The 21,269-nt window shown below is 42.6% G+C and overlaps 2 protein-coding genes across 3 annotated transcripts in view; one reads left to right on the forward strand and one right to left on the reverse strand.

Annotated features, from left to right (window-relative positions):
- The first annotated feature begins 562 nt into the window (after positions 1–562).
- The window catches only part of VEPH1 (ventricular zone expressed PH domain containing 1), an 82,003-nt gene continuing 61,296 nt past the window's right edge, over positions 563–21,269 (forward strand). For both annotated transcript variants that reach the window (XM_059822891.1, XM_059822892.1), the window contains exons 1-3: positions 563–700; positions 2,764–2,979; positions 7,458–7,632. In XM_059822891.1, coding sequence (XP_059678874.1) covers positions 563–700; positions 2,764–2,979; positions 7,458–7,632 — 529 coding nt within the window. The remainder of the gene's footprint in view (positions 701–2,763; positions 2,980–7,457; positions 7,633–21,269) is intronic.
- Positions 12,107–16,931, reverse strand: PTX3 (pentraxin 3). The gene is made up of 3 exons (XM_009812653.2): positions 16,784–16,931; positions 15,844–16,377; positions 12,107–12,720 (listed from the first exon to the last, which is right to left on the reverse strand). The coding sequence occupies exons 1-3, from the start codon at positions 16,929–16,931 to the stop codon at positions 12,107–12,109; spliced, it is 1,296 nt and encodes a 431-aa protein (XP_009810955.2).

A 21,269-nucleotide genomic window follows, 5' to 3' on the forward strand; every position in this document is an offset into this window, starting at 1 on the left:
TGCTAATAGTGTATTTCTGGTGTAAAGACACAACAACCCAGAAAACAAACAAAGCGGCTTCACCCGCTTCCTCTAGCTCTGCTCTGCTACTGACCACAGAAAGGCCATTTGTAATCCTTATCAGTTAGTCCAGTCACCATCCTGCTCAGGTGATATGCGTTGAAATGAAAAAAAAAAAAACAACTTGGTTTTATTTATTAAAAGTTATGTATTGTTTAGCTAATTTTAAGCTATTTAGTGTTTGAGGGCAAAAGGTCCTTCAACATGCAGTTCGTGGTACGTGCTTAAGGACATTTCTGGATCAGGGGATCCTGTATGCTGCTCACAGACACCATTTAAAAATCTTTGCTAAACTGGAATATGACAGTCAATGCATTTGCTAATTTTTCCTTTTTTTTTTTCTTTTAGATTGGGGCCAAGGAATTATTGAAATGTGCCCCAGACTTATTCTTCATGCTAAATTGATAGCTAGTCCATAGGATTGTTTCTATTCCGTCCTCATCTGAGTCGTTCACACGCATGGTGCACGCAGAGGTCTGGCTGAGCGGCAGCAAACGCAGCCATGCATCATCTGTTCAGGCTGGTTTTGGCACAAAAGGACCTTTCACGTGCAGGGGATCTTTTCTCCTTAGAGGATGCTGAAATCGAAGGAAGCCTCTCAGAAGCTCTTGAACAAATAAAAATAATTAGTTCATCTGCGGTAAGTGAAACGTTGTCCTTAATAATTTTTCTTGAGATTAAGTGTATTGTATAAATAAAATATTAAAGACAGGGACATACACAATTTAAGTTTCTAAAAAACTCAGGAATGCCAAGCAAAATGTAAGATTTAAAAATGTGGTAACCAAATCCAGTTCCCATTAGCTGGATTTCCTTTAAAGATATTTCAAGTTCATCTTTACTGTAATTTTTATTAAATAGTTATTTAAGGCATATTAAAGATTAACAGGAGGTTACAGGTACACTGTATGTATAGTGTGTATTCTGTCTGCAGCAGAAAGTGTTCTGAGTGATGGTAGGCTCACGGATTTTGGTAAACTCTTTAAAAGTGCTGTCCAAAAAAAAAAAGCTCCCTATCCTTCCTGCTTCCAGTCTGCTGAAGGGAAGGGAAGGGAAAATCTTTTTTTGAGCCTTAGGATATTCAGTTAGCAACATGTATGTGTTCTCACAACCGCACTTCTCTGGCACTTCACATAGCATGTGATTTTAGAAATCAGTTTTGGCAATGCGCAAACCTCTGGCTCTCAGAGCATTGATCATGGCATTGGCGGATACAACAAGAACTGACTGGTCCGTCAGGACAGCCACTGTACACTGGCTCTTCTCTTTGGTCGTTTCTTTGACAGCAATTCCATCTGCGCAGTCTTTCGGAACATTAACCAGGTTATTTTGGCCATTGCTTCTGCTGTTTGTGATGTACTTCGACTCACCTGACTGCAGATTATCAGGAATTTTACGTCAATTCCCCCTAATACACTTTTTGAGGGGAAATGCCCGAATTCTCTACAAAATGTTTTTACAAACACAGCAGCCTGCATCACGCAGCTAAAGCATCCTGCAGAGCCATCCCCTGCCTACCTCTGCCGAGTGGCGTGTCCCACCAGAGGGCTCTGGAGATCAGGGAGTGGCTCCGGCGCTGCCCTGGCAGGCTGGATTTGACAGAGGGGTGCATATATTTTTCCACCAAATGTGAGGAGTTTCACAGCAGTGCAGTCAGGACTGCTCTGCTCTCCGTGTCCCCGCACAGTCAGTGACCACGACTCTTGCCAGGGGTTTGCTCCTGTGCCACCCCAGCCAGCGGCTGTTAACTTGTTCACCTCTTTATTGATAGGTAATCTTATACAAAAGGAAAAACATAAAGTGCGTGGATTTTTCTGTCACGCCAAGCAGAGCTTGTAGAGGGCTAGCTGTGAATAAAGGCGGAGAATTGCTTTGAGACGGACGCAAATGTTGTGGCTTCTGCCTGGGATATGCTGTCATACCCCACTGCAGCGCAGAGCCCCCAGGGCTAACTCTGGAGCTGCACTTCTGCAAGCTAGTGCTGAACTTGGCTCCAGCCCTTTAAAAATGGCCATGCTTTACCTAGCAAAAACAATGGCTTTTGATTAATACTTCAGTCTGTCTTTTACTTTTTAGGGTGGAACGGCATAGGTTAGACTGAGGGATGGTGATTGTGTATTCTGAGTATTTAAGTTACGGCAAAGCACTGCCACTTCATATCTATGTGGCATCTGTGTCAGTAATTATGGGGGATTACAGGATTTTGTGATAAAGCCTATTTAATTAACTTTTATTCATGTTACACTGATACTAATTGAAAATAACTGTGCTTACATCAGGGACTCAACATGATGTGAAATATTTGGGACCCTGCATTTGGCTATATATATTGTGTATATAACAATTCCAGTTTCAGCTTTAGGACAGTTACGGGGAAAAGAGACCTGTGCGAATGGTTCTAAGGTGCGCGGCTGCAATCCCTGGTCAAGAAGGCCATGCTTCAAGACAGACTATTAAAAAACATTTGATCACATAATCCGTACCTTTACAATAATGAGAATTAAGACCTAAAACAGTGAATTGTCTATGGGATGACTAATTTCTGTGTTTAATCGCACTAAGTGTTCATTTTAAAGGTGGGAGTGAGAAAAGGGACGTTGGACAGTTACAAAAACTTCATGTCTTCAGGCTAACTTTGTGTGGTGTTTGAAAAGGATGGGTATTCATTGGCAAATTTGGCAAATGTCTTTTTATTTGAACCAGGACTACCAGACCAATGACAATGACCAGGCTGTGGTGGAAATCTGCATCACTCGCATCACCACTGCCATCAGGGAGACGGCGTCCATAGAAAAGCACGGGAAAGCCCTCGTGGCTCTCTGGGAGTCATGTCTAGAACACAACCTGAAACCCTCTGGAAGAGATGAGGACACACCACATGCAAAAATTGCATCTGATATCATGAGCTGTATCTTGCAGGTAAGACTGAGCTGAAAACAAGGGAGTGTAACGCATTAGTTGTCTATTCAGTTTTATCTTTTACAATGCAGTTGTACTTTGTTTCCTGAGGGTCCGTGGGAGTGATTACATTTGCTGAAAACCAGGAATATGACCCCAATTGTTAATGTATATTGTTACATGCATATGGCATCTGTTGCAGTGAATCAAAAGTTTTGGCAGCTTCCTTATCTTTAGAAGTGTCCTGACTGTTTAGTGCCAGATTTCATTACCTTAAAGCTCCATTAATTCTAAGTATTTGCATTTCATGTAAGTATTAAAGTGGGAGATGTAGGACTACCATTTTCTGTGGTTACAGAAAGATTCACTTGAAAGCATTTAATATCAGGGAAGAGGTTATTCTTTCAAATCGTTCTGGAAGGCAGCAAAATGCCAAAGAGAGTTTAATGACATGAAATTCAGGTCATTAGACATGCTGTCAGTAAGGAGGGTCTCCCTTAACATTTTGATTGTAAAAGCTGAGTCCAGATACAACACAGAAAACTGACATCTGAACTAAAATCTGATTGCTACTACTCCAAATAGAGGACTAGCAAGAAGTTATGCGCTGGCCAGGAGTGTTGGAATAATTTCTTAGAATATTTTACTAAATGTTAGAGGCGGCAACAAGAAGACTGAAAAAGTATCTAGGTCCCAAAAACGTTTGCTAGAAGAACAGCTGAAATTGGGTCCTATCTGAACTCAGCAGTCTATGAACTATCGCTCCCTGTGAATGCAGACTAAAAAGAAGACATCTTAGTATATAGCGGACTTTTGGGGATAGGAATGGGCTATTCCAAGGCTTTCTAAGAAAGTAAGCTGAGGGTGAAAAGCCATTTAAAAGGGGGAAGGGGGAATCTGATATTAAATCAGGGTGAGTTTGGGGGTTTTTTTGTTTTGTTTGTTTGTGGGTTTTTTGGTTTTTTTGGTGGTGTGTTTTTGTTTTTTTTTTTTAGCTGGGACTGCAAGCAATATCATTCCTTGTTGGGAAAGCAATATAATACGCTGGAGAGACCCATAGAGAAACCTATGTGCACGGTTATCTAACTGGAAGCAGAAATCAGGGTTGTTTACAGAGTTTCAGCTGTGGGTACAATTCTTGGGGACCAGCTCCATGTCAGATGGAGAAACAGTTGCTGTGAAGTGCCCTTCTATACAGAGTGCTCTGTGGTGATGTTTGCAGTACATCTGCTGTTGCATAGTTGCTTTCTTTACCTCTGCCTCTTAAATCAGATGTGGGTTTTTTTTGTTCTTTCGTTATAAAAATTCAAGCGATAGCAACACAAGTATGTCACTGTCCCATGAAGGGTACTGCTTAGCCCCTTGTAGGATATATCGTTCCATAGACTTACTGAGATTCCTCATCTAGTTTGGCTGAAAATGTTTAAAGTCCAAAAGAAACAGAGTTTCAGAAAAAATAACATCAATGATGAATTTACTTCAGTGAAATTTTACTTTACAATGGTCAGTTCTGTTTACCCCTGGTCTGTCACTCGGAAGACGCACAAAAAAGTGTATGATAGCAAAATATTAAAAGAAGGAAAAAAATCCTTTTCCGAAGCACAAGTTGATTTTTGGTTTGGGAAACACGGAGGTTTATTCTAGCCAGACATTTGGTCAAGACTGTGGATGAGGCTTAGCAAGATTTCTTCTGCACTGCGCAGGCATCCCTGAGCCCTGATCCAGAAGCTGCACCCCAGCACAGGGCACAGTAGCACATCTTGTGAAGGTCAGTGGTATATCAGGGGGTTGTGTCCTCTCTGCCTTTCTCTGTGAGTGACTGGCTTCGGTAGGGACTACGCTTTCTGACAGGCAACGTGTTCCTGGAGGCGTTGCCTAATCTCCCTTTCTGTCTTGTGTCCCTGGAGGTGAGACAGTAACCGGATTTGGATACCGGTAGCAGCACAGCTTAAGCTTCCCAGACGAGAAACTGTACATTGTAAAATCATATTTTGTCTTTGGGGTACTTTAGAAATCATATTTCATGAGAATACTAAAGTATGCAATGACTTGTCTAAGCTTTCAGTTTGTGCTTTTGGCAACTGTGTGCCTAAATCAAACTAGCTCATATCCAAATGTTTTAGGGATTGCTCTGTGTTGCAGATTACTTCAAGAAAGGAGTTCATTGAAATGAAATGAGAAAGTTATGAAAGTACACTTACTGCTCCCTGAAACAGAGCTATTATTAGCAAGTTCCTTTGCATGAAAAAAGAAAGAAGGCATAAAATGAGGTTTTATACAATACGTGAAGGATAGTTGAAGTAGTAATGAATATCTGACAGCTGGGTTGAATCTCACAGCATGTTTCTGTTGATATTAGCAGCAGGGAGGTCTCCTAGGTTTGCAAACTTCACTATATCGTATTATTGAAATCTGTTTTTCATTGTCACCTTCACATTTTCATAAGTGTGCATTCATGCCCTGATATTTATAATGGAACAAATGAAACCCTTCTCCTTCCATCTGAATTCAAACCTTTTCTTAACTAAGCATTTTATCTTTATTGTAGGAAAAAAATAAAATTGTTCTTTGGAATTTTCTTAGATCTTTTAAATCATAGTCAGAGTGCCAAACCTTATCTTCCCGTTCTTTCTGCGTGGAGTCCTGGAATATAACTTGGAGGCAGAATTTGGCTCCTACTCAGTAGTGCCTCTCAGCCAAATATAATGAGGCATTACGTTGATTTAAACATGCTGCTGCATAAAGCCCTATTCACTTGAAGGGCTTTTCTCATTAAAGATGCGGTTTTTGGTCATATGGCAGTTGCCACGATGAGCTAGCTTGACACCTAGGAGTTTCTGCAGCCCCTTCTTCCTTAGGGGCTGACAGAAAGGGACTGTGCCAGCGCGGCTGCAGCACTCCACTGCTTGGCAGGTCTCTGTTGCAAGGAAAAATCCTCATAACTGGTTAAGCTTGGCTCTTTTGCATTGGTTGAGTAGCACAACGCAGCCTTAATTTAGGGTCGGTCTTGCTCTCCGTGAGGCTAATGGCAAAGGCAGTTACCGCTGATGGAGGCAGAGCTGGCCTAGGAGGCAATGTAGCAGGCTATATGGAACAACAGATTTGGGTTTTCTCAGGTCTAAATTTATTTTTTTCAGCGCTGCTCCAGAATGAGCATGTGTTAAGCCTGGACTGCTTTTATTTGCGCTGTTTTGTTGCTTTCTGAAACATCTGGGTTCCAGTGGTTGCCTGTTATTTCAGATGCTAATTAAATATAATCATATTGCAGGATTATTTTCAAAAACAGCGATGTGCTCCAGTTTCAAAGAGATGTTCAAAACTGAGTGAAGATGAGAGAAAAGCATTGATTAAGGAGGCTCCAGAAAGGATGTAGGTCCTCAGTTACACATAAACATATCCTACTAGTTTCAAGGGTAGTTATTTATGGGAACTTAATGGACAATAGATGTCTATAGTCTGTGCACACAATTTCATGTATACAAATAGTTGCAGAAAACCTTTTCTGACCTTAATGTCAAAAAGTTCATAGTCAGATCACCGAAGCTTCGTGCCATTTTGAAGACAGAAGTTAGCTGTCTTGAAAAATTGAAGTTGACCCCGATGTTCTGAGGAATTGACTGGAGTTTAAGAAAGGAAATCTAAATTATTATTAGAGTAAAATTGATGGTCAGTACTAAAGCTATTACCCTGTGAGGAAGTCTCCCAGTACACTTACTCATGCATACTCTTCCTCATTTGACCAGTTTGCCTTTGATTTAGTCCCAGTGGCTTAGTGTGAGCTCCTGCTCTGGGAATAGAGGAGTCCTTTCTTCACGTGGTCTCTGCCAGCACAAAGATAGGCCAAAACTCGGAGCAGTAACACACTTCGGTTTAGATGAGGGAAGCTGTGACTTGTGCTGGGGAAGATTGGCCCATGCTTGAAATCAAGCTGCCCTGAGCCTTGACTCTGTGCCTGCACATTGGGCTGCCCTGCTTGGGACTGGACTTCAGAGTGGGGCAGGTCACTGTGACGCAGGAACAACAGGCAGCAATGTGTCTTTTACTGCAGGGAGCAATATTTACCAGTCAATAGCATGAGTGACTGCTCTGAGGTGTTTCCTACGCTTTGGGATGAAAATTACCTGCTCTGTGTGGATGATGGGTACAGCTTCTGTTGTCTTCTCTGAGAGCAGCAAACACAAAATGTCTTGTTAGAAACATTACAGCAGTTAACGTTTAACTAGTGCGCTTAATACCGTGTTTTCTCCTCTTGCAGAAGACAAAAATAGGTGAGTTATTAGCATCTCCTGGCGCAGTACTTGTAAATTTCCTTACTTGCTCTTTCTTTGAAGTCTGCCTTCAGTGGTGTTACCAAAACATAACCTTTCTTGAGATGTTTTTTTTCTTTTTTTTCCCCTGTTGTTTTAATTTTTGTTTTTCTACTCTGATCAGCACGAGACTTTATTTCAATCATTTTTTTCAGCTGCTTATTTTTCGGTGATTTTTCCATGTTATTACAGAATTACAATCGACCTCCAGTAATGGCCTTAGCCATCCCAGTGGCGGTGAAATTTCTTCGGAGGGGCAATAAGGAACTGTGCAGAAACATGTCAAGTTATCTATCCTTGGCTGCAATTGCTAAAGCGGATCTGCTGGCTGATCACACAGAGACCATTGTCAAAAGTGTCCTTCAAGGTAGGAACACACTGAGATTTTTGGATTTAGTCCTGCAGCATGACCACCATTAGACTAGTTAGGCTGTATTAAGCATATATACAAACACATTGTAAGTAAAAACATGTATGAGGCATGTATCTATAAAGCATACATATGGATGTATCTATAAACATGTGATAAAACATGTTAGACACAATCTAATAACAGACTGTATCAAGGAAGACCTTTCATGAACACGTGAATTTACTGAACCTTGTTGACTATGGAAGTTTCATTATAGATTGGATGACCCATGGGGCAGGAAATACATCTCTGCTTGTTAGTACGCTATACTAATGGACTTCAAATTATAAGCCATGATACGAGACACTAGTTACTGGGCTCTTAGCCTTCCTATTAGTGTCATTGGCAATACTCCAAAATAAAAATGGGGATGAAATGAATCCCATTTGGTGGCAAAATAGTCAGATGTAAGATATAAAAGCTTTGTAGTGGTTCTTTAATTTTGTCTACATTATTAGCTTTATATAGAATATTATTGCTAAACTCTGTACGCTTTACTTTTGTGGTTTAAAAAGCCAAGAATATTCATACCCCTACACAAGGAAGCCCAATTTAGTTGAAGTAGTAAAGTTCACAGTATTTGTTGCCATACAGTGCTACTGCAGTAGTAAAATCACTGTTTGCTTTTCTTCAAGTACGGGTAACAGCAATAAGTAGCAATAGCTGTCTAATTATTCCAAGAACATTGCTATGAAGATGTTAAGCCCTCAAATTAAATGTGTGCATTCTGTATTTATTAAATAATATAAATGGAGTGTAGTTATTTTCAGGCATTTTATGGAGGGATAGCTAAGCTGGAAAGTAATTTTGTCGTTAAGACATTATGGTATGGGTCTGCATATTTCTGTCTGCTTTGTTTTAAGGACAATGTGTGATAAATATGTATGAGCTATATGATAATACTAACTGAGTAGACTCCAAGAACAGAATATTGCTAACAACTTACGAAGCCACTTGGATAATTCTTTTAAGACTTGTGACATTAGTATTTATACGTTAACATTGTGCATTACCACTTGTAACTCAATGCTATTAACGGAAAGAAATAAAATGAAACAGGGTTTAGGGTATAGTCATAGGTTTAGGAAAAGTGTTTAACACCCACAACTGAAGGTTTCATCGTGACGGTTCCTGCTTGGTTTTGTGTATTTATGTTATTCTACCAGCAGATGTTGCTGTGGACATCAGAGTTGGAAATTCCAGACTGGAAGAGGGCACTCTGATTAATCAGAGTGCTCTGTTTTGCATACTGGCTTCATTGCACTGTACGTAATTTGTATTTCAGGCATGAAAAGGTTGGTTTGCAGCAGGCTACGAATTGCACTTAAAGACTGAGCGTTTGCTGAAGGGAGAAGGGAAGCAAGAGGATAAGCTGCTAAGGATGGATTTACAAAGCCGTGCAGAGACAAAGGGCCTTGTTCTGGTGCTGCACAGACAGGGCTCAGCCTAATGGCACCAGTGAGACTGATAGTAGACTTTGGCCCGTTGCCTGCAGGCGTCTGAGAGCTAACTGGATTTTTTTGATTACTTGGGGCAACTGTTTGGCTGCATAATCAGTTTCTTATCTTATTAGCTAAAAAAGAGCTCTTTAGAAAGACTTTAACTACTCTGTTCCAGTTAGTGTGAACTCAGCTTCTAAACACGCAAATGTCTGTACTGTGCCTACCAAGCTGACGGGCCCTGTGCTGACACCTTCCATCAGCATAAGGGATCAGGCAGATTTATTCCTGTTTCTAGGGGACAGCAGCAAAACTACCCTGCAGTCGTTGCTGTAATTTGAGTCCCATGGCTGCTCCACCTTCCAGAGGAGCTCAGGCAAGGGATATGGGTGTTGCATTCTGCAGAGGCTTGTTAGAGAGCAGAACTGGGCGCAGCAACATACTTCAGGCATGCATGTCTTGTGCTTGCTCCTTCGTTTCTACATTTGCAGTGCGAGAGCAGGGTCACAGTGGCTTTTCCATATTTGGAGCCCAAACTCCCCCAAAGTACTATTTACTTGGTGTTTTCCAAACAGGCAAAGTAACTGTTGACAAGGAAAAATATAGTTAAGCTAGGAAGGAAAGAGAGAAGCGTGCTGATGGAGGTGACTTGTGGTGCTGGGCAGAAGGGGACTAGACTGTGGGAAAGCTTTGCTAGTCCACGGAGGTGATAAAGGAAGAGCAAAGCAGTTGGAAGAGAGTTAGGAGAGTTTTCCAGCTGAGTCAGTGAGAATGAAAGGACTGGCTTTGCATTTGGTCACCTGCCAAACCAGAACAGATTTAGGAAAAGGCTACTTCCAAGACAAAGCATTTCAGGTATGAGGTACAGTACAGAAAAGGAGCCAGGAGGGACTTCTGGTAATCTTTTTGAGGATTTTCCTTTTTCTGCTGCGTTTCATGGACATTTGTTTTCATTTAATAGAGGGCACTGTACGGAAAGAGGATTTGAGAGCGGTTTTGCCCTTGCACAATGTTGAGACCTCAAGTGTTTTTCTTAACTCTGAAGATCTGTTTTCTAGCTGGCAGCAGATGAACGGAGGTAATCTTTCATTGTTCTGTAGTTAAGGTTATTTGCAGATATTATTTAGTGAGGGATTTTTGTCATGCTTACTACTAAGCATTTATAATTTAGATACACTTTTATTGCAGGTCAATAGGAGAAATTCGGAGCTGTTATTTTTACCTTAAATAAACAATGTTGCCAAAACTTTGGAGCAGATCATATAACTTTAGCTATGAAGCACAACCCCCTTGAATGGCATAGTAATGTGGAAATTACCTTGTCATAGCTTTTTCTTACTACTTTTGTATTGTGGAAGGGAGGATCTGGTAGCTGCGTCATGTTCAGGAATAAGTATAGCAGCAACATATCAAGAAACTTTTCAAAGTGCAGTCTTAGGACATCTGTAGAGAATGAGAAAGACAAACATGTGAATAGAGCCGAAAGGTGTGCTGCTTCCAGTGGAAACAAGAATTGCTTTGAGTAAGACATTGTCCGCAATAACTTGTTCAGAGGCTTCAAGAGGTAGTGAAGAATCGTTCTTGTCATGAATAGTTACATATCTAGTGAATAATGATTCATCATTGTCTACTTCAGCTCATTTTTCTACACATGAATCACCACCAGTGTCTTGGCTGTCTGCATCTGCTTCTTATGCACTGCATCCAGCCCTATGTTTTTAGTGGATTTTAGAGAAACTTGTGAAAGTGAGAGAAGAAAGCCGCTGCCGCCGACTATTCATCAATTCTGCCTTGTACAAACCTCCTGTTAGCACAAACAAGTTGGTTACTTTGGATACCTAAATGTACCTTACAACTGAGTATGTCCTTCTGAGATGACCAGCATTATGCGTGGGATACCGATTGATTTTTATTTGGGGATATCTCAAAACCAATCCTTCCTTCAGCCCCCAAGTGCCGTTCTAGCACAGCCTCAGGTCAACGCACGTGTGTCAGTATGCCAAAACATCTCTTCTGTACAAGCAACCGTGTCCATGTGGGAGAACTCCTAGAGTGGCAGATCCTTGCATGTGGCAGCATTCACAAGGGGGATAGTTACCATGATGTGCCTTTAAAGCAATCTCTGGCTAATGCTTGGATTTCGGTCCTCTGAGGATCTCTGTATGAGATGTTGATATTTATGTTGTTTTTCTATTAGCAGCTAAAACTGGTTCAAATCATGGAAAAATTCCCAACTGGTACATACTTTCAGAGTTTCAGTTCATGAGAAGCATGGAAAGTTTTAGTTTAGTAAAGTATCTTTATTTACAGAACAACTTTACAAAAATAATTTCAATAAAATTATTACAAAGTCAATTTACAATATAATACAGCTGCATTTTCTCAAAATGTAACATCAGATTATGATGGGGAATATTACTTTTATATGTTAGGTCAACCCATGGCATAAATAATGCTTTAAACAAGGAGCTAGTTTTCTTATAGTCTACAAATTACTAACAACGATTAATAAACAACACAGTTCTTGACTTACGTGGTTCCTCTGTACAATCACATTAGCACTATAAAAACCAATGACCAGAGGAGCCGGGAAGATGCGCAGCCTTATGTCTGTTATGCAGAGACTGGTCAGCCAGATACCCGATGTGTTTGCTTCAGCAGGGATGCCAGGAGCACCGTTCGGCTCCGGAATGTCCACAGTGGCACTTCTATACATCAGAAAACACTATGCTAGAGAGGCAGTGGCCATCTGACCTCAGGAACAGCTCTTCCAATGTCATGCCTTGATGTGGGTTTTTTCAGTGTTTTGCCAAAACAGGAGGCAGAGATCAAATCCCGTCTCCACAGTACCTCATTTTGTAAACTTGCAATGCTAATCTTCCTTGGGAATACAAGAGACGTGGGCTCCTATGGCTCTGTTTACTTGTACGTATTGGCGTTCAGCTCCTCATGAAAGACGTTCTCTGCTTCAGAAACTGCCTTGCCAGAATTTAAGAAACGTATTGGGCTCCTCCGTATGGCAGAACTTCTGTGACTCCCCACCCGATGATGTTGCCCCTGATACTGCATGCATCTTCTCCGCTCTGCGCTGCTATCTCTTTGGCACTGAGCACTCTGTCCCACATGTTAAAGCCAGTTAATTTCCCGGAGAAGGCTAAAGCTTCATCAAATCCACCTCCAATGCAGCAGCCGTTCTTTTCTTGACCGATCTGCAAAATCCCTCCGTCTGGAACAGTGTGAGCATTGGCAATGTCCAAGGCGGCGGCTGCAAGCTCTCCCTTCACCCACAGGGATGCAGATCCATTCTCCGAGCTCCAGGAGCCGCAGAGATGGATCCACTTCCCAGGAACAACTACATTCTTGACAGCTAACTTGTGCTGGTCACCACCAACAACAAGTACTGCAGACTCCTGGCTGAGATAAAGCTGGATTTCATATGGATTTAACTTGGTTCCATAGGAGAAGACAATGGTTTTGTCCAAAGCTTCAGTTACCTTGATCCAGATACAAGCAGTAAAGGAGTGAAGGGTCATTCCAGCAGTTGGGTGAACGCTCCCAAATATCTTTTTTGAACGCATGGGGAATAGAATTGCTGTTTCACACCCTGAAAAAGTTAGAAAGATTATTAGGTAAATAAAAACTAGTCTATTTGTGCATGCACAGTTAGCACCCTTGACATATGCTCACTCCTGGGCTTCTCAAAGGGAGCTGACGGCTGAGTTCATCCAGAGGGAGGTAGGATGCTTTGAAGAAGCTGTCAGATCTGATGGATGAATTTGCTGAATGCTACGGCAATGGGTCTAGGGGCTAATCAGGCTGCAGGAACAAGGCTTGGCTCTTCCCTTACTGCAAAAATAGTGTATTCTATAGTCCTGTGCCATGCAAAGTGACATTTAGGATTAATGCTGCCTGTCTGCCCTGGTGCTTGCCTTGGGAAGTTGGGCTTCCCCGAGGGTCTGTGCAGGCAGCTGCCTTCTGCTCTGACGTGCCTCCTAAGAGAGCTTCGCCTTTGCTGTGTCACCTAGAGAAATTAGCACTTTACATTAGGTAATTATGTTGGGTGGTCCTCTCTCTGTTTCGTTTAGGTCTTGTTTTAGCCTCCATGTTCTTTTTCAGTATGGAGCGATGAAAACAGCAACGTTAGGGTGAGGGGATGGGTTCAGTGATCTATCAAAGGGCAGGTTTAGATACTGTGTTGTTCCTGGGATAGCAGTGTGAGACTGCAGCTGGGGCTGGGGAAATGGAGCCGCTGGGTAGCTGTGTCACAAGCTGTTACGCAGTGTCCCACAGTTGTCCCATGGATAACTGGGCAGCGGAGGACAAGGGGACAGGGGCCACTGAAAAGCAGGCACAGGGAGCATTGGCAGAAGCATGCTGAGATGTGTTTATTTGTTTATCGTGATGACTCCCTTTCCTGACCCTGCCTTTAGGGCTGTTGGTCCGTAACTTTCATGTGCACTGGTTAAGCATGGGAAATGTATAAGGCGACTGATATTCTTAAAACAGTTCATCTCTCTTCTCTTAATAAATCAATATGTTGATAACAGAAATTAGATTAGTTAAAAGCACTAACAGAAACTTATGAAACTTAGAAAAGTAACTGATGATCACTAAACCCAAGCCATTTTTGGTATTCTACCGACTGTTCCCTACTTGTATATAACTTAATATTCTCAGGAACATAGGGGGAAAAAGCAGCCCCCTTCTACAATTAAGCTGGTTCGTTTCCTGTTTAAACAAGCTAGAGGACCTAAAATGTCCAAAATGTGCGTGGAAATTTCTGGTTCAGTGAATGAAGGACTCTTTGTGTCCTCCAGGATTGTGCTGCTGTGTTATTTCATAGGTTGCTTCCTTTCAGCTTTGAGCAGATTTTACATTTCTTCATTGGCCCTTTTGAGGAGGGGCAGGAGCAGTGAGCAACTGTTGGGGATACTCCTTAAAATGCTACTTAGGAACACTATTGTGAAAAAGCTTTTAATTAGCAAGCTTTCAGGCTTTATTATCAAGGCCTAAACAAAATTAAAACCAGCCTCACTGAAGAACAAAAAAGTGTGATTAGAAAATCCCTCAAGAGTATGGCTGGCAGTAATTCAAGATGTGAGAAATTAAAGTCAGTTGCTAAAAATTCCCTTGAAAAAAATTTTCCAGAGACACTCTGGAAGTACTTAAAATGTATCTTTTAAATTAAAAGAAATAAGAATGTTTAATATAAAACCGTGTAGGGACCAGTGGATATAATCTCTATTTCCACTAATGAGACTGACATCCTTAATACTGACTGAGGTTTGTTTTTTTTTTTTTACTTTCACCTAGTGCAGAGTAACTGACTGCGAGGCTGGCCGTGTTACGGGAGAGAGATAAAGAATGAGATCATGCTTTCTGGAAGGCAAGATTCATGTATTTGGGGGAAAAAAGGAATATGCTGTAAGATCTACTCCCAGTACACAAAGATTACTAAAGCGTTGCGATAAACAAAGGATTAAAAGCAATTTACTTATGAAGCTGAATCCGTGCCCTACATGAAAGGGTAGATTCATGTTAGATTGTAAACCGCTTTGATGTCAACTATTGTTATATTGTGTTTGTATTGTAATAGGCTTGTCTAAGTTGTTGCCTTCGCTTGAGCAGTTACAAGACGCGCTCCCTCTTGCTCACCTGTGTAAGAGCTCATGCTGGCGGTGCTGCTAAGGGTCGCTGGCGAGGCTGCTGTAACTGCATCCCTACCTTCCTACTCGCACGCACCCGCAGGATTCTGCGAGTGTGGATTTCTGTGGGGTTTTTAAGCTGCGGTAATTTACACTTGTGGAAAATACGGTCCTCAAAGACATGCCAGAAGACACACAGTGATAGCTATCTGGTAGACAGTTATATTCAATGTAGTTATATTGTGCATGTAGCAATTTTGCACCCACACTTTAAACAGATGGGGGTCTGCTCTGCCATACCCAAGTTGCTGTAGCTGCTTTTTGGGTGTCATGTTACAGTGTGCAGAAAAACTAATGTGAAATTTGAGATATGAGCTCATCTTTTTATGACCACCTTGCTTGCTGACCAATGCAAACAGTTTGGAAGGAGGGGGGGGGGGGGGGGGAGCAAACCAACAATACCACAGCGTTATTAATTTTTCCATGCTTGAGGAAATATTCTGTCCTGACAGTTGCATGCAGTGAATGTACCCTCCCTGCTGCAGGAAGCATGCTTAGCTGGTTGACATCAGCAGCGTGTCCTTGGATCTAGCTCTGCTCTTGGGCAGTTGGAGTTGGTGAGTAGACAAAATTTAGTTTAGGAAGAGGAAGGAGTGGGTACATGCACGAAGAGAACAGGAGAGCTCAGTGACTAGTGTGTATGCGTAGGAGTTATCAGCTGCGGAAAATAAAAGGTGAGAGAACATAATTTGTATGTTTAAAATACATTTGCTGCTCTCTGGCAACTGTCTTGATCTGGGAGAGCCCGCAGGAGGTGGGATCCTAGCTGGCTTTGCCCCGTGTAAGGACTTTGATTAAACCCTTCTTTGATCCCACATTTGAAAAGCTCCATGCCTCTTTTTTGAGAACAGTTAATGGTTTTCCTCCCGTATGCGCAGATGGCTCAAAGCTGCTGTGCTGTTTGTAAGATTGATTTGGGGTCATATGCAGAGGAAGGTGCTTAAGAGGGGTGTTTACAGGATGTCTGTTTGGACAGGTCCACCAAAGAGCTCTCTGGTAAAGCATAGCGCACGTGGACTTACCTGCCGGCAGTAAGTGCTGAGCTGCCCATTTCTGCGATGCCTTCAGTTCGGCTCTGGTTTGCTGTAGCTCTTTCCACAGAGAGTTCAAAATGAGATTGTCTCCTCTGGTGGGACTGAATTTATCCTGTTGAAAAGCCGTCTCCTGAGCCTCTGCCTCAGACCTCCTCAGCCAAGCGCTCTCCAGCCGGCCGAGCCTGCTGGACACGTTGTGGCTCAGCAGCAGAACGTGCTCGAGAATGTTTCCTTGCTCAGACACGTGAAGCCTCTTGGCTTCTTCAGCTTGGTCGCTGTTCCTCACGAGTGCCTGCTCTACCTGTGACACCATGTTGGAGGTGACTTTCTCGACCGCGGCAGCGAAGGTGCCCGCGAGGTTGGTGGTGAGCTGGCTCAGCTCTGCTTTCAGGGTCTGCAGGTCCACCTTCAGGATCTCATCCATTGCCTGCAGCATCATGTTCTCTTTCATCTGTGAGTTCTCAAGCATGATGAAGAGCTTGTCCCACTCAGTGTGTTCTCGCTGGCAGTCGCACGAAACAGCTGGAATGGAAGATACAGATGTTGCTATTCCTTTGTACTTACATTTTTAAACAGAAGCAGTATTTGACAAAATCTGGCTCTGTGTAAGGCTTACATGCTCCAGACTGTCAATGTGTTTCCCTCTATCTCAAAACAGAAAAGTGAAGTAATGTGTATTATAGCAATTCTAAAACTACGTGTCATTGGCAGTCTTTTGCAGGAAAACTGAAAAATAGAGTATTAAGCAAATTCCAAGGTACACCATCCAAGTGCTTTAGCATTTGCTGTCCATAATAATCTACTGGTACAAGCACATGCTTATTCCTCTGAAAAAAATAATATTATGTTTGTAATAATAACTGTTACGAGAGCTAGGCAACAAAGCACTTAACTGCACTTAACACAAATTTAGTGTAAATCTACTTACTTTCCTCAGTACCAAGAACTGGACCTTCGATTTCATTATGCAGATTCACATACATGAGATCGTAGTCATCGTCTTCATCCAGAACAGAAACAGAAGCCCTGAAAACACACAACAGTGTAAGCAGAGAAAGTATTTCTTGGGGCAGCATTCTCTAGCTGCTTCCTGAAGATAGCTGGGCTGTCTGGAGCTAAAGTCCAAGTCAGACTTCAGCAGAGACAAGACTGCGAGTGAGACGCAGCGAGCCCCTAATAAATGCTCCGAGAGCCTCAGCTTGAATGAATGAGCAATGCTAGTGCCAGGGCTGTAATAAGAGCACTCCTGACTGTTGGTTTTGGCCGAGAGGAGAAGGGGGCGTGCAGCTTGCTCAATTCCAGCCTTCCAGGTTTGCACTGGGGGGGATGTACTGACTCACGGAGGGGAAGAAACCGGGAAAGCTGCTCTTGCGAGCTGCCGCTTCCCCTCCGAGAGCAGATTGCTGTAGCGTGCAGCAATGCAAGGGTGAGCGCAGGGGATGAAATCACTTGGAGTTTGCTGCCGACAAGCTCTGGCTTCATTGGTTATGTTATTTTGTGTTATTTGTGGAAAGGAAAGTGTTCTCTGCAAACTCATTTTGTAGTTGGTATGTGCCAGGGCTCTAGAGGGGAGTGGCAGAAAAATAAACATACCTGAGTTGGTTTGGATACACATGTATGGTTTAACCTAAATATTGTAGCTTTTTTGATAGTCATGTATAAAAGCTTCTATTACATACTAACAGTTTACTGCTTTAAGCAATAAAGGAGAACTCATAAAGACAGCTTGTTAGAGTTTTGTTTTTCTAGCCCTAATTACCAATAACAACAACATAACTATGTGGATAATTCGTTACTGCTAGTATCTTGTTTTGGGAGCACGTAGATTAGCAGTTGCATGATTAGAGTTGTTTCTGTTAACTCTGAAAAAAACAAAACAAGGCACTCCTGGATTAGACATTAATCTAGTGCTAAGTATTACTGTTATTGGTGTTAATCTGTTTTAAATTGTGGAAAGCTTATCAGTTCAATAAGCCATTAATTATTTCAGAGATGCATTGCTTAGGTGAGATTAGGGGTAATTTGGTACAAGTTACATATTGGCTATGAAATATTCAGAGAACAGCAAAAAACCCCCCACATAATTGCATCTAACTTGCAATCTGTGTTCCCTTTCCATTTGAGTGTCTGGTTTAGCCCCTTATCGCTGTACACAGGAGTGTGTAAAGGGGGCCCCGTGCTTCTGTTCTTGCTCATTCCGCCTCCGACACCCAGGCCACGAGTGGGAGGTGTGGCTGCACGAGGCGGCAGTGATGGTGTGTGTGGCCTCAGCCCTTGCCCCCTCCAGCAGCGGGGACCCGGAGGCACTTTGCGGTTGTTGCTTTTTGCTGGGGAGGCAGGGAAGGCTGGAGCTGCCTGCTCCCCAGCCCGCTGCCTGCTCCCTGGCTCCTCCAGGCTTGCTCCGTGCTCCCAGGGCAGCCCGCTGCTCCGGGGGCCGCAGGAGGCTGCTGAGAGCCTGGTGCTGCTGCACCACACACCTCCCAGTAGCCAGCCTTGCTTGTGCAAACCTGGGCTACCTGTGCGTTGGGCTGCTGGCCACGGCACCGCGCTATTCCTACGTGCCAAACTGTCTTGCTGTTTCGCCCTGTGTAAATATGGGGTTCCTGCCGCTGTGGGGCCTCCAGCTGTTCTCCTGCAAATGCAAATAATGCATATAATTTGCAATAATGCAAATAACAAATAGTAACGTTGAAGCAATATATTAGAATCCTCAAAAGTTTGGTGAAGTAGAGGTGAATGTTTTCGTGGAGGAATGTACCTTAGTTGAGTCATGCGTGGAAATAAATCAGTCTTGGTGCATGGGCTTTTATCTTTGAATACTCAGTTTGGAGTGAATATCGAAACACTACTTTATAGCTTCTGTCCATGTTATTTTTTTTTGGTTTTTTAGCAAGCTCTCTATGCTGTTGGGTTGAGCAGAGAAGAGACTGAGCACAAGGCAACCTTTGAAATTCATGCGAGCAGGGAGCACGGCCAGAGTGTGCCCAGGGCATGGTCCTGGGGCGGCCGGGGCAGGCTGGCACCATCGCAGCACGCAGTTGTGGTTGCTGCTGCTGTACGTGCCTCTTCCCTGCCTGACTTGCAGCCAGCGGTGCAAAGCCATCGAGTGTCCCCAACGGTACGTTCGTTTCTGCCTGAATTGCATAATTCCCAGTGTGTGGTCTGCTTGGAAAGTCTGAGAAAATCTAATCTGGAAAGTATTGGGGGTAAGGGTGGTAGGGGAAGGAAGAGGGAAAGAAGGTAATTAAGGAGCTGAGTATAAGGTTTTTCCATTCTCAGACAACAAACGTACTTTTCAGGCTCTTAGTTTAGACTGAGACAGATGAAGCGAGATGGAAAAAAGTGAATTACTTGGGAACAGGCACAATATCGCCTCTGACGGCCTGAGCTCTGAGAATCAAAAGGTTGGTGAGCTGCATGTGCGTCAATCCCTTAGAAACTGAAAAGGTGCGACAAACAAATGGCAAGAGGTACTCGGAGCTAACTCAAAACGTGAAAATACAAGAAAATAGTGAATTGGGTTGTGCTTCATGACCTCTCAAGTTATACGAAGAACAGACAGAAACTGGTGTCTGCTTGGATTGTTTACAAGTTTGTACGGACAGGTTATTCAATTAAAAGCAATTCTGTGACCTCACTGACATTTAAATATCACTCCGAAGTGATGGCATTCCTTCTAATTTGCCTTTGCTTTTCATTTATCTTGGTTAGTGAATATAAACCCAGTATGTTTGCTGTGTGATAACTGGAGGATATTGCCCAAATTTGCATTTGTACTAAGTATTTTTGTTCAGAGAAGCTTCGTGGCTGCAATCCATCATGTTGCGTCATGTCAAATTGCATCACCCCTCTAATACATCCAATACTTTAAACGCTTGTTCTCTCAGGTTGAATAATTAGTCTTACTTTCCAGATACCTTCCTACCTGTGACATCCCAGTTTAGGCAATAGCGTGTCTCAGATCAGTGACTGTCTTTCCTTGTTTAAAGTTGCTCGTTTTGGTTCATCTCTGCTGAATTCCGTCCCTCTACCCTTTTACAGCTGAGATGAATTTTGCCAGGAGCATGGGAATTTCATCTTTTGCAATTTTTACCCTTGCTGAAATTCAACTGGAGCTTAAGGGCTCTGCTCCGCATGGGCAGAAAACTTCCAGTGGAAACTAAATGAGTGCTAGTGCGAAGAAGGGACTTATTCCTGTAAGCACTAAATTATCCAGAGAAGAAAATAATTTTTAGTGTATTCGGGTACAAAATTGTTCAATTTCAAACTCAGATGTGAGTCTACAAACGTCCAAGTAAATACATCCTCTCACCATTTTAGTTCTAACTTGGGGTGAATTGGTGCTTTGCAGGAATCCCACGGTATGTTAGTGACACTCATAAAAAAAGGGACACTTTTTTTTACAGACTCGCTTTGTAACATCAGGAAGAGATTTGCACAAAGAATGTGGCTAGAAAATGGCCAGAACTGAACAGCTTGCTAATCTGTTTAGGGTAATCCATCAGCCAATATCTTGCCTTTGCAAGTGGCCTTTGTGCTTTATATATAGAATGAAACAAGACAGAAATTTGCCATGTCCATGGGGCTAGAGGTGGGGTCTGAACCTTGCCTTTAGCACTGCAGTGGTTGCATGGAGGGCTCAGAGCTGCCTTCAAGGAGAAGCCAGCGATTCTTCAAGCAGAATAAATTCTTCAGGATAGGCTGCAGAAGCGTGGCTGGCTGAATAGCGTGGAGGCACTCCCCCGAAGCATAAGGACCCCTTAGGGATCGTTACAAGCCATTCAACTAAAGTTGTCCGAACCTGCAATGAATTATATGTTAGTTACTTGGCTCAGAGGTGATGTTGTAAGACCTAACAGTATCTTGGGGTGCGATTTCTGCAAGAGCACGATGTGGTCCAGTCTGACCCATATATCCTTTTTCTACCATGCACAAAGTGACCTGCTTATCTTCCAAAATTGCAAGGCTCAGATTTAAATGGGAGAAAAAGCAGCAGGCCAGAGTGCTAGTTCCTATTGGAAACCAAATCCAAAGAGACCTTAAGCACTTTCAAGGGTTTGCAAAGAGGAGACATACTACATTGCAATAGGCAGATGTTTTCCATATGTTGTTCAAGTGAAACTTAAATATATTGAGGCCGGCATGTACAGCAATGTGAAGTTATATATTTTGGTATGAGCCTGGGCTTCAAATTGAATTATGCACAGACATCTTAAGAAAATGTGTGAGAGAGGGTTTTGCATATCTTTGTCTGTCTGCAGTTGACTCTCTCTGGCTCCTTTCTATTCCTGGAAATGGCATCCTTAACTATTTATGTTCAAATTTACTGTCATGCATATTTAGTTCTCTTAGTACCCAACTATTCTTTCCATATGCTGCTTATTTAATTTGAAAGTCTGAATCTCAACAAAGGA

Source organism: Gavia stellata, chromosome 11 (assembly GCF_030936135.1).
Source record: "Gavia stellata isolate bGavSte3 chromosome 11, bGavSte3.hap2, whole genome shotgun sequence".
In the NCBI taxonomy this organism is placed as follows: Eukaryota; Metazoa; Chordata; class Aves; order Gaviiformes; family Gaviidae; genus Gavia; species Gavia stellata.

What these genes read in the sequence shown, in the direction of transcription:
- PTX3 (XM_009812653.2), bottom strand. Translation starts at nt 16,931, where the DNA reads ATGCTGCCCCAAGAAATACTTTCTCTGCTTACACTGTTGTGTGTTTTC. An exon ending in AGTTCTTGGTACTGAGGAAA is followed by an intron (nt 16,378 to 16,783) that starts GTAAGTAGATTT and finishes CTTCCATTCCAG; the next exon opens with CTGTTTCGTGCGACTGCCAG. An exon ending in TCAGCACTTACTGCCGGCAG is followed by an intron (nt 12,721 to 15,843) that starts GTAAGTCCACGT and finishes TAACTTTTTCAG; the next exon opens with GGTGTGAAACAGCAATTCTA.